The following is an 18,358-nucleotide window of genomic DNA, read 5'->3' on the forward strand; positions in this document are numbered from 1 at the left end:
CAATCACAGAGTAAGACAGACAAAATGATAAAATGTCTCAGCAGAGACTTATTTCCACTGAAAGTTGGTCTGTTCTTAATCTTTTGTTTGCAAGAGGGAATTTCTGAGGATTTAAAAATCTGGCATACCCTATTTAGGCAAGGCCTGGGTAGAAGCTGTGACTGAGCTGGGAGGCGTTGGGAAGCTCAGGATCCCTCCTGCTCTGAGCTGAGCCAGCAGCCCAGCGAGGGCTGAGGGTCACCCTCCCCACTGCAGTGGGGATTAGCTCACCAGTGAGTCCTGCAGAACATCTTTCCCTTGTTAAACAAGCTTCTTTCACATTACTATCGAAATGTGTCTAGTCCCGAAGACTTCTTGAAACAGACAGAGTTACTGGGGATTTATGAGAGGCACCACCCAGCTCCAACAGCTTTTACCTCCCCTGTTTTTTGTACACTACTGATTTAAAAGTCTCGTTTTACTTGGAACAGAAATTAGTGCATTCGTGGTACTCTGAGGGCCACACACAGTTAGTACTGAATTAAATTTTTATTAGAAATTCACAATATGAGAATTTGAAAGCAATTAAATAATAACACTTTCTCCGTATGGCAGAGACCTCAGCACCACGTGCAGTACCAAAATCCTCAGGAGTTTGTTTTAGGCAAACCCCACAGGTTACAGAACGGTCTCCTTGACCTGGACTCAGAGCTGTAAACAGCAATAATGTACACTGAGCTGTGCTTACCTCAAAGTACGTTTCATACTCAGCTACTATATACTCAGAGCGGGGCTTGTTTTGGCAATACACCACGTACATGTGCAATCGCCGCTCCTGTGAAGGCAAGAGGCACAGCACCCAGTGAGATATTGGCTACCCTTCTGGTATTAAAAAGTGGCAGAAAGTTGCTATGATATTCTCCTAGGTCTTCCTTATTTTTGGTTTAATAAAAGATTTTGTTTGCTAAAGCAGGAAAGAAAATTGGTAACTGGTTCTGTTCTCCACATCTGCACTTAGGTAAGGGGAGCTTTCTGGGTTGTGGCCAGTGAGAGATGTTATACCCACACTGACAGGTCTGAAATTTCCTCCAGAGTTAAGCTTTGGCTAAGATCACATGAACATGTAAATTCTAGCAGTTGGCAAGCATCTGCCATAATTGTATTTTGGCAGATGTCCTTGACCACATCAATTCTGCCCCCCAAGTAAGTTGTCTGCAAGAAGACAATGATTAATGCCTTAGTGCAATCCAGCTGCCCCTGACAATGTTTAACGATAGGGAAACTTTATGTTTAAATTCAGTTTAGACACATAAAAGTATGGAGTCAACACAAACAGATGTTTTTGAAAAGGAGCCATCACACCCTAAAAGGCAATTGTAATAGATATAGGAAACAAAACAAAACTTACATGCTTAATAAAAAGCTGTGCTAAACGCTCAGGTTCTTGAAGACATTTTTCCAGTTCACCCAGGAAAAAGCTAAAAGAAAGGATATGAACACTTCAGAACACTTCTTCAGCTCATCCCAGCAGCAAACAAGTCATCCTTCAGATGTAACAGTGGCATTTTAACTCCAGCATTCAGTAATAAATTAAAAGGTAAGCTTGGCTTCAGCCCTTAATGGTGGCATTTCTAAATCATTAGATGAGAGCTGTGAAATGTGGATGTCTTGTTTTGCAAACTGTCTGCTCTTTACTATGACAGTGGTTTCAGTTTTCAGAAAGCGCTGATCACTATCCAATTGCAAGAGTTGCTTTCCTTCACTGAGAACTCCCAAAGTAAAACCCTCCCATATACCAAAATGCTTGTGAAAACTCAGCTTATGAAAACTCCAGTTTTAGCAGGAGTTCTCAGTTCCATGAGCAGATTTAGAGTACTGGTCAACATGAAAGAGACTGCTACATGCTTCCACCTGAATAAATGAATCAACATGATTTGCTGGTGGAGTTATGGTATGTTCTATTTCCCACTGGTTTTAATTTCATAATAAATTGCAATATCTAATTCATAATAGTCAAAGTAATTCATAAACTCCATCTCCATCTTGACTTGCAGCTTCAGGGAGGTCATTCATTCTAGCTCAAATGCCCTTATTAAGAATATTCTGGGATGCCTCAAAGTGAGCTAAAAACTTCAGAAACACTGCTAGATTTTTCTATCTGGTAGGCAAATCCAGACAATCATCCTGTCCATGATCTTCCTCTTTTTTGTTTCAGGATTTCAGCCTCAAATGACTCCACAGATTTGCAAGAGTAGCCAGATTTTGTGAGAGGACACGCTTTCTGATCCCAAGAAATCCCAGAACTTCAAAAAATGATGCAAATTGGACAGATGTCCCAATTAAAAATCTCCATTGCTACCACTGGATACAGCTGCTTCCATAACCCAATCCTCTATAAATTCTACATTCATCTGCATTTAAATAGACTTCTTGACCCAGATATACAGAGCTAAAAATAGGGAATCTTTCCATTTGTGTTACAGAAAACTCCTATCCTCACACTTAATCAAGGAATGGCACTGGTAAACACATTCCATTTTCTGGTATCAACCTTACATAAAGTGGAGCTTTCTCTGCCATTTTTTAGTTTGTGCTCACAAGGTCATCTGTCAGAACATAAGGACAGGCACAGACAAAGGGATGAGCACCTATGGGACACATGACAGCAAGGATACTCTGCTTCCTGGGCAAGGGAAATGTCCAGAGCTGAAGGAAGATCCAGCCCAATGCCCACTGTTCAAGTCTGTGCATGCATGCTCAAAGTTTAGTTAGTTGGAGCTGCAGAGAATTTCTGAGTGGCAGAATTGAAATGATGACCATATTGTCCATAAGCAAGACATTGTTCACAAAGTTAAATGGGAAATGGCCCAGGGCTTGTGTTTCCAGCAGCTTTTCAAAATCTGCTTCTGTGAGTAAGATTTTCAAGGAATGGAGTTCCTAACTCAGAGCCAAAAGCATCAACTTGGCCAAAGCATGCTAGGGCTTTCAGGTGAGAAGGACCTTGAAGCAATTTGCCTTTTATCACCTTTCTAGCCAAACACCACTGGTATGGTCAGCCTTTGTGATCCCATCAGCTGCATGTGAAGATGTTGCTGAGACACATCTTAAAGAGGAACTAAATGAAAAACTTACTCTTTGTGCCAGTCATAGATCTGGTGAATATTGCCAAATACAATCTTGTCTTTCCCTTTCATATCTTCAGAAACTCCTTTTTCTTCCATCCTCTTCATGAAGCCCTTTAGGATTAAGGATCACTGATTCAGCAAAGCACTCATTTGAAGGGGGAGCACAATTACACTCTTTTTGTTTTTTAAAGAAGCAAAAATTTAATGCCAGGTTTTTTTTACATTGAAAATGCTTAAAATACCTTTCATACAATTTTAAACCAGAAACCTAAGTAGATACTTTAAATTACACAGCTTGCTTAAAACTTTAAGGGATCTGTTTAGAATATCTGCAATACTTACACAAAACATTATTAGATGCAATTGAAGTGACAAGTGCAATTTTAAGATAAAAGTTAAACAAAGTAGCTTGTCAAGCTCTTGGCTTCTCTGGTAAGAGGAGGAAATCAGACTTTGTAGAGTCTATACAGTCTATAGACTGTACAGAGTTCTTCCATTCATCACTGTGAGTATCTTGTGGGAGCACAAAGCCAAGCAGTAAGTTTAGAGTCACAAGAACAGGATTCCTCACACCTCCTGAGAGTTTCTTTTCTAAGTCTTTGGAGCATGACAGCCCTGTCAGGTTTGCCAGTGGTGCATGCATAACACAAATGTTTTCAAGTTTGGAAGCTGTTGAAAATCACTGTTAGACTGATAATTCTCTCTGGACTAGTGGATGCCACTAGTGAATCACATGTCTCCAGTTTTGAGTTCTTGCTGGGAAAAAAAACTGAACCCTGCACTGAGTTAGATGTGACAGGTGATCCCTAGGGATCAGCCAAATCTTTGCAAATTGAAGCTTAAAAAAGAAAGCTGTTTTTAATGCAAAAACCCCTCAAACTCTCTTTTATCTCAGGCTTTTTTGCAAAACAATAATCTACAGGACACACATGCACCTCAACACAGTTCCAGGCCCAGCTTCTGGAAAGGTACTCAGACACAGGACATAAGTCCAGGTGCAAATTCAAGGAAAGTATGTGTTACCATTACCCAATATGATGGGAAGAAAAACATGAAATAAGTGGTAGGGTCATAAGTTAATTTTCCACCAATGCCTCCAAAGCTGCATTACAGCAAAAAGAGTTTGTCACAAGTAGGGTAGCCAAGAAAAACCTTTGCACACTGGAACTGAACCTAAAATACAACATTTGCTAGATGGAAACAAAAATAGTTTCCAAAGGCATTTCTTCTTGTTTCTGTCAACATGAGAAGGGGACCATGGAAGCAGACTGCAAAATAAAGCAGTTTGTTTCTCCTGCTGTATTTTTTGTTGTCACTTGTCAGCATGGTGCTTTTTAGTGGGAAAACATTTTGCATAGCAGGGTTTGCTTCAGCTCACCTCCACAACAATTCCCAAGTCTTTGACGTAGTCTTTTTCAGTCTGCACCAGCTCATTTAGGACAAACCTAAATTAAAACAGAACACACAAGTATTTGACCATATTCCTTGATGTTACCATTTGCTCCTTTACCACATACGACCTCACCATAAAACCCCATCATCATCCAGATCACATAACACAAGTCACCCTTCACTCAGAGCTCAGTGGAATGTAACAGACAAAAACATCACATGTCAGCTCAGAGTAGTTTCAAATCTCTTAACCATTCTTTCCTGCTATCCCTCTTCCCCACCATGTCCCAGGATGGTGCAAGAGCAGCAGCACAAACAGCTGCCTGTACCTTAAACGACCCCTCCCTGATCTCCTCTCCCCATCCCCTCTGCAGCTCCCCTGAGAATGATGGATACACCTCCTGACCCACTTTCCAGCAAGCAGGAGTGGATTCCTTGTCCCAGTCCATCTGGCTTTGCCCAAGATTCATCAATTAAGTATCAATTTGGGAGTTTCAAACACTTGGAAAAGAAATCCCCTCTCCTGCCATAGCTAAGAGCTTAATCTTTTGGAGCAGGTAATCTATGTGTGGGTGTCAAATGTTTTAACTCTGATTTCAGAGCTAATAACCCCAGGTAGGGGAGTCATCTGATGAAGGCCTGATGCATGCAAATAACAGCAAGCTAAAAAAGCCCCTCCTTTGTAACTCAAACTGACTAATCACATAATGGTTTTTTGAGGATAATTAAAAAAAGTTAGATTGCTGAAGACAGTTTGTCTCTCAATTATGCCAATACACAGATTTGGCATATGACAAATAAACTCCATCTGTCCTCAAGTTTGCTATGGCAGTATCAAGGCTAACAAGACAAAGGAGTGCTTTCATGTCTGATATTGCTCTGTCCACATCAAACACCAGACTGACCCACTTGAAGGGATAGGGCTGAGGGCTAACAGTGCTAAGATAAAGCTTGGAGAGGAAAAAAACAACCAGACTGGCATTGCAAGGAGAAATTTAGTTATGAGAGGCTACTGAGAAAATAAATCCTGCTCCTGCTGCGCTTGCAACGTGTCCCTTGCTCAGACAAAGCAGAGGTGATACTTTGGCCATGTGGCAGAAAAAAGTCAAACAGCTTCTTGTTGGTTTGAGAGTGAAATCCAGCCCCCTTGGCAGCAGACAGGGCAGGCAGCAGCCACACCAGACCCTTGTGCTCCCCGGAGCACTGTGCCAAGTTGTGCCTGGACAGCAAACACGTGTGAGGCAAAAGGCAAGAGGCTGCTCTTTCCCAGAGCACATGGCCTGAGCAGGCGTGTGCTGCACAGCCCCTCGGGCTGCCTGACCCACTGTGCCCTTGGGACAGGCTCCACAGCCCCCTCTGCCCTTGGGACAGGCTCCACAGTCCCCTCTGCCTGGGGAGGAAGGCCAGGAGGGGACCTTCCAGCTGGCACCGCCTCTGTTTGCATTGCTCCCAACAGGCACAGAGAGCTGCGGAGGGAATGGGATCCATCTACAAGGTTACTGCAAGGATTCACCTGGCCAAGTTCTGCTCTAAAAATGAAGCAGCAGGTACTTCTAGTATATAACACTGCAGGACATGCAGGCAGGTGTGTATTAAAAATTCGTGCAGCAATCAGGTTTCTGGTGAACAGACAAAGGCTGCCAATTCACACCTCTACTGTGATTCAGGGTCTGCACCTCCACTGCTTGCTTGAAATTCAGCACCAGGATTCCCTCTGCTCCTCTCTTCCTACCAAACAGGAAAATCAGCCTTGACCATCTCTACTCACTCTCTGAAGCCTATCTGATGCAGCATCTTAGAGGTCCTCCCAAATTTAAAGTTTCTAAGTTGCATGTAGGCAAAAATTCAAGTTCACTTGTTTCCTGCTCTGATAACAGGGAGCAAGGCCAGAGAGCTATCTGCAAAGTGCCTTGGTCACCAGCAGGTATTGACTACACAGCTGTATTTAAACTGAAAAGAACAGGATTTCTGACTGAGTCTGAATAGCTGGATAACTTGGAAACTCTGTATTAGACCTATACTGAACAATGACACTCAATAAGACTATTGTCTTACTGCTCACAGAAATGCAGCAATCAGGCTTGGTGGAATAAGGAGCTTCCCCCCACCAGGGCTAACTGCTGGCACGGATGTGCTGCCAGGAACAGAGGACATTGCTGCCCATGCCTATGCAAGGGTTCAGCTGCTGTTTTGTGGGGATTGGAGGGTCACAGCTCAAGCTGGCTGATCAGCTGCCTCACATGACTATGGAATTAAACCCAGCAAGCTGCAGGGACACAGAACACAGACACAAAGGAGCTGGAGGGGAGACAGATGTCTTGTGCTGAAAGCCACTAGCAGGTGCTCCTGAACATCCTGGAGTTTAGGGATTCTGGCAGCTACTAATTGCACATAATAGGCTGCCAGTCCCCTGCCAGAAGCGTTCCTGTAGCTGAGCTTACAGTGGCAGAGGTCTCTGCACTAAAACTGCAACCTGCAGTTAGCTGCCAGCTACCTAACAATGAATTGCTACCAGTGGAACTCCAGATCCTGCAATACTGAGGAGCTTCTAGGAGACAGCCATGGGCAGAGAGTCCCTGCAGGAAGGCTGACAGCTGCCTTGTAGAAAACTTCTGCCATTGGAAACACATCCAGGACAGTCATGTCCTCGTCTGCTGCTGGGAGTTGCTGCAGTCCCTCACTGTATCCCTTCTCTGGCTTCCTGCAGCAAACTGCAGGAGCAAATAATGGCTTTCACAGACCTGTGACACTTTGCTCCTACTTCATCTTCTACTCTTAACCACCTCCTTGCTCTTCCCTGACTTGGCACCTCTCCCAAATGGGGTGATCTTCCACCTCTGACCTTACCACACTCCCATGAGAGCTGTATGGAACATTACTTTTCCCCCCAATCTCACTGGAGATTCATTAGGACCATTTCATTAGATCATTGCAGTTACTGTTAGTGTAAGAGGTGATGCAAAGAACACAGCCACCTCAGCTTTCTTTCATATAATTGTTGATTCCTGTTGCTCCAATTCTCTGTGTTCTTCAGCTGAACACACATTTAAGAAATGCTTTAATCATTACAGGCTTTGAAGGAAAAAGCATTATTTTTCTTAAATTTAAGGGGGTGTACAGCTAATTTTAAAAAATAACTTTCATGAGCTGTCACCACTCCTTTTTTCTCCCATTAACATGAACATGAGGGTTTCCCAAATGGAACTTTCTTTGCAGTGGTGTGTTTCCACCACAGATGCATCTGAATTCTCTCCCTTCCTTTGCTAAAAAAGAGGGCAAAAAACATCTCTTTCAAAAAATCCTAGAGGGATTCTCTGTTCTTTTTCTCAAAGGTAGCTAATAAGGTCAACCACATATCCCCCCTCTGAGAGCTGATTTCACCTCTGGCAATGCTGTAATTACCAATGCAAACATCTCAGTTATACCTGTTGAGCTCTTCAGAGGCTTTTACAGCAAAAGATACTTGCTATCTGGTGTAAAAGCTGTACATTTTAGAATGATGATGAATTTCCTGTGTGTGGAAGTGCTTTTATGAAGTGTTTTTACAGGTTAAGAACAACAGGAATCAAGCAGAACACAGTTTTACTCTCAGTTCCATGGTCACTCACTGACTACAAAGTAAGCCTGGAGTGCTGCTGTGTGTCCTCCTGGGGTACATATTTTGGAAAGAACCAGTAACACAACTTACATCCTGCCTCTCATTGCTTTGGCTTTTTGTTCCTCTTCAAGGTTTCGTGGGGGAGTTGAAGGCGTCATTCCTTCATTCAAGCAGCCAGTGGCATCTTTTAAGCCTCCTCGGTAAGATCCTCCTTCAAGGGTCTAAAAAAACCCCAAAGAACAATAGAATAAACATTCTCCTTGAACTTCAGCATCAGTATTCAAGTCAGTTCTGCAACCAACACTACAAAGTATTCAGAAATACTCTCCTGCAGAATTTCATAAAACACAACCAGACTAGTTTTAGGTTTATGTAGGACCCCACAAAAAAAAAAGTGGAATTGTCATCCTCTTGTTAGAAGGTGGAAAAAGATGTTCCAGTAGATCTGAGAAAAAAAACTTCTTCCAAGTTATTTCAAATCAACCTGAAAATATCCTGATGTCTCAATCAGGACCATTGTTAGGCTACATGTGGTTAAAAGCTCCTCTGCCAAAAGCTGAATGGGGGATTCTTGTAGTAAAATAAAACATGAAATAGCAATAGATGGACACACAGTAAGGTTCCACAATAATTAATGTTTGCCCCAAATCCCTTGAAAGTAGTTGTAATAGTCTAATAGACTGCGTGTGGGGGAGAGAAAATAAAATATCATCCAAAAAATATGTCTGACTGGATTAATGAAATATTTTTCAGTTTGTTAGTCCCTCAATGGAATAAAACTATTTTAAGTTAATTTTCTGGGAATAGCCTTCTTGGTTTCCCATGCCACAGAGAGCTCTTTTACCACTCATGCCTTATCAAGCACGCTGTAAACACTGACTCTTTCATGTACCAACATCTCAAACCGAGAAAATACCAAAGTCTTCTGGAATGATTCACTTCCCCAAGAACAGAGGTAAAGATGCTTGCTCAGAGCTGTAGTAATTTAATGATCACTGTGGGGATTTTTAGATTTTTTTTTACTCTCTTCATCATTCCAGTAGATGTAAGGAAATTAATCTTTGTAGGCTCATCATATCCCTGCCTGTTAATTATATTGAACTTGTTTAGATAAAGCATTTAGCTAATTTTAAAGGTCCTGTGATATGTAGAAAAAGGTGTAGCTTTGATATTAACATTTTTGAACTGCACTGGGAAAACTTAAAAGAAGCCAAGATATGACACAGGATTTACTCCTTGTCCACCAGACATGGGGATCAGACAGTGAGAACACACGATATGAAATTTTTGAACAAATTAATCCCAGAGCATTTTTATTGCTTATTCCACTCCCTGCAAGAAAGAGTTGACAAGGCTGATTAAAAGTGACACATGAATCTTTGTAAAATTAAAGCACAGCTGTGATACTTCAAGCAGTTCTACTCTTTAGAGAGTCTTTTCATTGAAACCAGAACACCAAACAAATTCACATTGGGTAGTAAAACCCCTGTGCCTCAGAACACACTTTAAAACAAACAAAACATCCCACTGTGTAAAATATTTGAATACTAACAAGACCCCAGAAATTGTACAGTGCAGTAGCTTATGCTCTGCAATGCCCACTCCAGAAGTGACTTTTGACCTTGCAGTGCAGAGCCAATGTGAGATGTAGGCTTCATCTCACAGGGGAACAAAATACTGAACACTACTGGGAAGCAGAGCACATAGGGTTAATAAAAGCAGAGCAGATGAAGGTAGAAAGCAAGGAAACCAGAACAAGAGGTAGCCTTTAAAGCCCTTCCTTAGATCACATTGGGCCTGTTGTGTACACAGTTTTCACAACACTAAACTTACCAGCTTAGTTTTGACCAACTTTTCTATTGCACTGACAAGATCCGCAGCAGTTGGGACATCGGAGGAGCTCTGTCGAGCAGCTAGCAAAGAAGAGGACTGCAAGACACCAGGTGGCAAAGGAAAAGCAAGTTAGCAGGATGAGAAGGGAGAAGAAAACCAGGTGGTCAGTGAAGAAGCTGCTGAGACAGGAGAAGGAACGTGGAAAGGGAGCTGGAGGGCAAGAGGGACACATGCAGGTCAGGTGAGCGAGTGCTGCTGTGTCAGACAAGCATGGAATGGCCATCCACTTCTGGCTGCACATCTCCCTGCAGCAGCTCCAAGACTGGAACCAGGGAACAGCATCAAAGAACTGAAGTTCATTTACAAACAGGTTACAATTCTCTTAAAGTTGGTTCCTCCTCCTAAGGCCATCTATGGTCTTACAGACTCCAGAAAATTGATTTTCTTACTGCAAATGCAAGAAATTACCCCCTCCCCCATACATGCATATTTGATAAAAGCAGTTAAGTACAAGGTACACATGGCATTTCAGGCAGTAGGGGAGGGAGGCAGGGGGAACAAATCATCCCCCGTGCTTTTCTCACAGATCAATTGCAACTCCAAATGAACTTAAGATGACATCTCCCACTCATGCAACTTCAGTCATCTAAAACTCTTCTGTACCCTCTCTGCAATCACTGGAGACAAAACACCCCTACACGCCCCACCCCTCCTGGTACCTGGCACAGGAGGGCAGAAAAACTCTGCTTTAGTTTAAGGTTTTTGCTGTACAAGGCAAAATCACCCCCTGATTGCTGTCCTAAGAAAGCTCAGTCTGAACATCCAAACCCACTTGATAGCTATGGGAATTGGGATTTATCAGCTCACCTGCATACATATTTCTTCTGAAGGCAATAAAAGCCCTGACTAAAACTACAGCCCTTGGACAACATCCTTTTGTTGTCAGGCTGACACAGACTAAAGCATGGCTAAATTTTTATAAATTATGAAAAAGCTTATTCATCCCTCAGCTGCTTAATGAAAGTATTGTGGAGGGCAGCTATTTCAGTGAAGTCACTGTGCAGGTGCCAGCAAACACCCATCTGAGATTCGGCAGTGCTGGGGAGGGAGATGGGGAAATGGGATGGCAGGAATTAGACAGCTGGCCACCCTTTTTCAGCAGCCCTTTGGGGAGCTGCTCCTGCTGAGTGACACATGCCCAGAACAAGGAAAAAAAAAGCAAAGGAGATTAATCCTAACCAGAAGCCTTGTGACAAAACAGAAACATGAACACACTGCTACTCATCAAGTTGTCTTTCACAAATGATACATCTAATCAACAGTTCTAATTGCAACAACAACAAAAACTACAGGTAATCAGGCTGGTAATTGAGGAATTAGGCTGGTAATGAAGGAATCTCATACTAATGTAAAAACTCAGCCTGCCTGTTTCACCTGCAATGCAGACGGATGTGTCTAGGAAAAAAAAAGACTGAAAATAAGGACTTTGAAGAGACACTGGACAAATACATCGATGATAACTGCCAAACATAGCCATTCTAGCAGGAGGAGTCCAATTTCTGGAGGCACTAAACAGCTGTTGCTGTCACTTATTTTAACTGAAATTGCTCAATATCTCTGAAAAGTAAATAACTGCAGGATTCTGAAGGAAGCATGAAAATATTTGCTGCCTACAAGAATTCCAGGGTTAAATAAAACTTCTGTGATCGACAAGAGTCTGCTTTGAGTGGGGAAAAGAGAAATATGGTATTTCTACTCTTGAGGAAGCAAATTATGAATTTCTAATATGAAATGTGTCTTCGTGAGAGCCTCCAGGAGCAGTGAGGCACAATTACTGCTGCCTTGCAGATGGACTCAGGGAAAAGTGTCACCTCCCATACGTGCAGACATCTCCTACCTACCACAGCTACAGCCCCTGCCCTGCTGCTGCTGGTCCAGTCTAAGCCCATGCCTGTAAGCACAGAGGGAGGACATGAGCAGGACACTGTGCTCAAATTAACCCCATTAAAGAGCTTTCAGCTCCAGCAGGGCTCAAACATTGCTAATATGGTGCTCCTGTGACAGGAAATTCATGACCCCATGGGTTTAAATTTTTTACCCCCCTGACAAAAGGTTGAGTAGGGCAAGAAAAACAAGACGAAAAAAAGGGTTTCAGATGCATCTTATTCTATTTAATCTTCTGTTTTAGGAGTGGGTGAAGAAAAAGGATGCCAAAACACTCTGTAAAGCTCAGACATCTGAAGCAGAAAACAGCTTAGTTCCATGACATTTATGCTGTCAGAAACATATTTAAGAAATCCTGAAATCACATGGCATGTTGGACACCAAAAACAGTGACCCGAGCTGTAGCACTTCTGTTTTTCTTCAAAAAAAAAACCAACAACCCATCTCCCCAAAACCAAAAAGCAAACGAAGCCCCAAACATTTAGCTGAACACCACGGGTAACAAGGCAGGAGCAATTGTGCTGGGCATGGATCCACCAGAGCTCTGCTCCGCCGACCTTTCGCCTCTGCCCCTCACCAGAGAGCCATGAGCACACAGGGCAGGAGTCCACAGCTCCAGCTGCTTCCTTCTGCTCCTGCTGCCACCACAATGTCATAACATTTCCTGACAGATTAGCAGCAAGCCCCCAAATCCTTTACTCCATCACTCTGCTCCTTGAGTCCCAGAAATATTTACATCCTCCTCTCTCTGTATTTCCAAACTTCTGCTTGAACCTTCCCCAAGAACATTCTGGGTTGTTTTGGTTTTTCTTTCCTGACAATTTATTAATCTCCCCTATCCTTGCCTCTTTGCCTGCAGCAATTACAATCAGAGGACAGCAATACAGAAGTGGCAGTGCTAAAAACAGATGCCAGCAGGAAAGCAGGAAACTGAAAAACAGGAGGATGGTTTTCTACAAGGGAGATGACAGCACCAGGAAAGGGTGGGGGGACATGTACAGACACAACTGGCTGTGAATGCAAACCACTGTCTCAGCCATATTCACAGGTTCTCACCAGAGTCCAACATAGAACTCTGCAAGGCACGGGGCCAGTTACCACAGCAAACCCTGACTTAATGTCACAGAACTACCACCACCAGCATGGTGCCACCAAGCACCCTTTCCACTGCTACAGCCAGACACCAGCAGCACTTCTCAAACAGACGTAGCAAACACACATTATCCATCTGAAGGGAGTTTCTGCCCACACACAGCACAGGCACACCATCCACCTGCCATGAAACCAGGGCTAAATTGCTTATCTAGCACTGTTTGTAAATTCACTTGGAAAAAGGTATTAGATTATGATTTGTACACAGGAGACCCTTATAACCACAAATCTAGGTCCGTGATACCAGAAGACCACTAGGAAACCACTGTGATACAGCTATGCAAGAAATGCACTCAAACAGAAAAATTGTATAGTAAGGGAGGCCTTACCATATCATCTTGGGTTGGATCATTGTCAAAAATCTTCATGGGAGGAGGAAGAGGAGTGTGAGACTCTTCATCTGCTTCATCTTCTCCCCAACCTTTCTTGCTCTTCTGAAGAAAAGTTAAATACAATTAGAAACAGGGACAGGACCCTTTTATCTTTTCAGTTCAATATCGTTTTGGAAGGAGGGAATTACAGGTAATGGAAGAGAAGCAGTAAAGACATAAGGTTTTGCTGGTTAATCCTGGTGCATTCTAAGGCTTACAGAAATACAATTTATAGGTCATTGATACAGCTAAGGCAACTACATCTGTCTGTGTGCTGACAGAATAGTAGTGTTTTCATTTAAATAAAAACTGTTTGATGTACAGTTTTTAAAATGTGTTCCTCTTATTTGAGTTCAGTTAGTACCTTCTGCATTTTTGGCTTTTAATTCCTCATTCACTTTATCAGGAAAGTGCCATTCTGGTAGAGAACATGCCTGCAGAAAAACTGCAGGTACAGCTGCAGAGCACATTTAACAGAAACCTGGCTATTTCTTGGAGTATTTTCTTTCATTAAGGAATTACACTGCCATGGCAGCATAAAGATGATATGAACCTCAGCAAAAAGTGATAATAGCTGCTCAAGAATAATTTCATTTCTGACCATGGCAGCTTTCTAACAGGCTATTAAAAAACCTAATCAAAGGACAATAATATATGCAAACTGTGAAGCACTATTCCTTATATATGCCATTTCTCTTTGGATGATCAAGCTGTTTGCAACAATGCAATTTTATGTATGATTCGCTGTTCCCTCCAGACCCTAAGGGAACTGCATTTACTCAAGCATGACTCACACCCCATGGAGGAGATGGCATTTCCCGTAACAAACACCAACAAACACCAGCACACACCTCATCTGCGCTGTCTCCCTGAGGAGTGGTTTCATCTCCAGTCTTTGGTGAGCCAAGGTCAAAGCTCTTCCTGCCATCTCGCACCTTCTTCTGTTTCTTGATGTGGCTCTCGGTCTTGCCGCTGTTCAGGCGGCGCACAGGGCTGGTCAACCATTTCTTCAGGGTGTTGGTCGAGCGCTTGGGGCCCGGAGAGCTCTGGATGGAGTTGAGGGATGGCTGAGGCTGCAAGTTGGCCACGGAGTCAGACTTGCCCCCGTTGTCGTTGGCAGAGACCGAATACGCGTCTGCAAGGAGACGGCGCAGGTGAGACCTCATCCCAGCACCCCTCTGCTCCCGCGGCACCCAGCATGAGTACTGCCTGCCTTGGGGAAAGGCTCCGTGACCTATGGACTTTATGCAAACTTTATTGCTCACCAGAGAGAGGAATATGCCCTGCAATGGGCATTTCCCACAATCTCCCACGCCTCTCTCATTTCCTACCACGCTATCTGTCCTTATGAAAGCTCGCAGACAGCCGAGGTTTTTATATGCAGGGTTTTATTCAGGTTTTTTATGGAAGCCTGATTTTCATGCTAAGTGCTGAATTTCTCAGCTTCTTCCCACAATTTCATTGTGAATTGCCAGGAAGAAAATAAGCACAAAAAAGGAGACCTACTACAGGAGACCTGACAGCCACCAACACATTGTCAGGTTCCATAATTGTTTCTCAGCTGTTTCCCGACCCCAATGACATGATTTAGTTAGACTACTTATTAACTTTGAAGCACCTTAAAATTATCTCCTTTGCCTTTGAAAACAATCTGTCAGAAGAGTTCACAAATTCGCTAGAACTAAGAAAATGGAATGAACAATTACAAAAGATGACAAACTGTTCAAACCAAAGGAAACTCTCAATAAGGTTTAAAATTAAAAAATAGTTTCATTATACAGAAGCAGGAGGTTCTGCTGAACTGCATCCAACCTCAGTCACTGATACACATGTTCAGACTGGCACCTCAGAAAGGGCTGCAACCTTCCTTACTCTCCCAAATGCAACAGACCAAAGATGTGCCAATGTCAGTAAGGCTTTAAAACCAAAACAAACACGTTGCTAAAAGATTTCCCAATTGCCCTTCAGGAATAAGTGCCTTGCTCTCAACTTTCTGAAACCGTGTTAAGGCAACTCTCTCTCCTCCCTATCAGGGTCTGAGATGTTTAAACCCACACAGTTTAAGGTTTTTTTACAAAATTCAGACACTGTCACACTCCTATAAGAAATATCTCAGGCTGTACATCAGAAAAGAGCCAACTAATGTGATTAAACATTTTTACATTGTTATCTCTGAATCTTTTATCTGTCCCAGCAGAAACCATAAACCTAAATTACAACACATGAAAATAGACTGCTGCACCCAGATATTCTCAGTTCAGCAATAAATACCACTAGAGATGCTGGGTTGTACACATGCTGAGGGAGAGCTACTCTTGCAGAGAATCACTACCTCTATTGTTTTAGAAGCCAGTTCCTGCTACCTGCATGAAGAGATCATATCCCCTCTGGGCAGAGCTGCTGCTTGCAGCTGTCTGTGCACAGAGCAGAGATTGCATCCTGCCTTGTCTGCCAGCTTGCACAATGCAGACCAGGGGAGTCAGAATGTTTTACAGCACAGCATCAGTCAGAAGTTGAACCAGTAAGTTATTACATACCTGAGGTCAAAGGTTAAATTTTAGAACATAACAGAAATAATTTTAACAAGCTAGTGAAAAATCAAAGTTCACTTCCCAGACAAGAAGAAAATCTCAATCATCTGTTTTTTGACAAAAGGACTGAGTGCAAGAGGAACTGAGAGGAGGACAGGTTCCAGGTGGAGCTGATCCCAGGTGGAGCTGCTGGGGATTTTCTGGCATTCCTCTGTAAGGGCAAAGTAGCAGTCTTATCTCCAAAAGGCCTGGGGTTTAGCCAGCTCCTGCTGATGTTATTTCATGTACACCAAGTAGCGCTAAATCAACGAGTGACAGATAATGTTTGTCAGGGGACAGCTTATCTTCCACTCAATAGGCTTTGGATAGCTCTCCCTGCAGGCTCCACGTGACGCTCTGCGAGTTTATCAGTGGCCTTGCGTCAGCAGAATGCAGGGTTTCACCATGGTGGGTTTGATTTTCCAAGTGCCCTCGCGGCCCTGGCAGCACTGAAAGCCCCACAGGCAGTGGGGGAAGCTGGAGGGTTCTTGGCCAAGGGGCTTTGCTTGGTGCCCTCAGGTGCCCATGCTCCTGCTGCAGCTGCAGGAGGATTAACTTCGGGAATTCCTGCAGCAAAGGGAGCTGGGCTGCAGTCAGAAGGAGAAACTCTGTGGGGCTGCTACTCCAGGGATGATTTGGGGTGAGAAGCTGTATCGCAGACTTGCTGCCTTTGCTGGGGACTGGGCTCAGTTGGAGGCAGAGGAGAACCAAGGATGAGCTGATCTCACCCCATCTCAGCTGATGTACAGAGAGGCTTTTACTACACTTTGTAAGTAACACAATCCAATCCCCACCTCCAGTCCACAGCAACTGGACTTAAAGTTAGCCTCCCTTCCCTTACCAAAAGTTAAATTGGTAAAATTGGTTAAATTCCCTTCGTTAGCTTCTCTTCCCTTACCAAAAGTTAAATTTGTGAATTTAACTTTTGGTAAGGGAAGGGAGGCTAATGAAGCCTGAGACAACCCCAAGAGTTTGCTACTGAGATGCCAATCCTATCTCAGCCCAGTGGGCTCAAGGCAGGGCCAAGTCCAGGAGCCCTGATGCCTGTGAAGGGCCAGGGACCTCTCTTCCCAGCAGGAGACACCCCAGGTTTTACCAGCCGGGTCAGGCCCCAGCCTTGCTGCCTCCTCTCCTTTGCCCAGCAGCACAGCCACAGCTGGGGCACAAACAGACACACAGCACCTCTCCTGCCATGGCACTCTGCTCAGCTGTCCTGGAGAAGTGATGGTCAGTAATCCTGACACTCCCAGGAAGGCAGCACATGGGCAGAACCAGTCCTAGTCCCAAGCTGGCCCACAGCCCATCCTGCCTGCTTGTAATAATTGTGACACCCAGAGCCAGGAACCCTCTGCAGACTGAACATCAGAGCTTCAGAGCCACCAGCCATAACAAAAGCCTACCCACAGGTTTCCAGAGGGAGGCTGTTAACACTGTCCCCAATGATCCCACCTGAAAAAGGCTCTGGATTTTCCTGCTCAAGGTCATGCCTTTGGCGATGAAAAAGGCTGTTTACCAAAGGGTTACTGCATGCTGGTCATGCCATGCAACCCTGTCAGATGTGAAGTCCCTTTCTTTCTCCTTGTTTGCTGAACTGCCCTGGCTGAGCATGGTAAGGCATCTGGGACAGAGCCCATGCTTTGCCTGGCCCATGCAACCCAAGACTGGAAACATGGCCTTATTTTGCCTGGTAAGGAAACAGGCAGGGAGGTGGGAGAGAAAGGCTGGCATGAATTTCCCTTCTCCCCAGCCACCATGAGAGCCCTTCGACATTGGGTGACTTAGCTCTGCCCACACCCTACACTGGTACAAAGCACTTCCATCTCACCATCCCAAATTCCCACTGCTACCAAACATGCCACACCAAGAATCCACATACAATATTAATAAGCTTTTTTTTTTCCTTTTTCAAAGGAACTGCAAATTTGGGTACATTTGTGAGCAAGTCACATTCGCAGTTTGCCAGCCCTGCTGAGAACGATCTCCTTTGCACATAAAGCAGGTCACAGCAACATGGTTGCAGAGGCAGGACTGGAGCTGAAGGAAGAGCACAACTCACAAAATGAGAGAAAGAAACAAGAAACACAAAAAAAAATCTGCCGGGAAAGACCTTGCAGACAACCTCCTGAGCCGCGTGAGCTCTGTTCTGCAGCACACATGGCTACAAACACATTAATCATGACACTCGATACTGGCCCGAGACCCAGACACCAGGTGGATCGAGCGGAAGAGGAGGACACATAACTGCGCTCTTCTTGCAAAGCACTAGCACATATGTGCTTTGCAAACTGCATTAATGGAGCTCTTTGGAGACAGTTTGTTTAAGAAAAGCCAGAGAGCTTTTCGGAAAGATGCAGCAGCTCAGTGCATGATAAGCGAGGCAGCTGCTGCCGCCCC

The 18,358-nt window shown here is 43.9% G+C and overlaps 1 protein-coding gene across 1 annotated transcript in view; it reads right to left on the reverse strand.

Moving 5' to 3' along the window:
- Positions 1–18,358, reverse strand: part of LOC115947751 (kalirin-like) — a 103,721-nt gene that overhangs the window by 12,118 nt on the left and 73,245 nt on the right. Inside the window, exons 8-14 of the mRNA XM_031055875.1 lie at positions 14,246–14,529; positions 13,353–13,457; positions 8,185–8,315; positions 4,483–4,549; positions 3,112–3,215; positions 1,388–1,457; positions 708–814 (exon numbers count right to left, since the gene is read on the reverse strand). Of these exons, the coding sequence (XP_030911735.1) occupies positions 708–814; positions 1,388–1,457; positions 3,112–3,215; positions 4,483–4,549; positions 8,185–8,315; positions 13,353–13,457; positions 14,246–14,529 (868 nt within the window). The remainder of the gene's footprint in view (positions 1–707; positions 815–1,387; positions 1,458–3,111; positions 3,216–4,482; positions 4,550–8,184; positions 8,316–13,352; positions 13,458–14,245; positions 14,530–18,358) is intronic.

This window comes from Geospiza fortis, unplaced genomic scaffold (assembly GCF_000277835.1).
Source record: "Geospiza fortis unplaced genomic scaffold, GeoFor_1.0 scaffold112, whole genome shotgun sequence".
In the NCBI taxonomy this organism is placed as follows: domain Eukaryota; kingdom Metazoa; phylum Chordata; class Aves; order Passeriformes; family Thraupidae; genus Geospiza; species Geospiza fortis.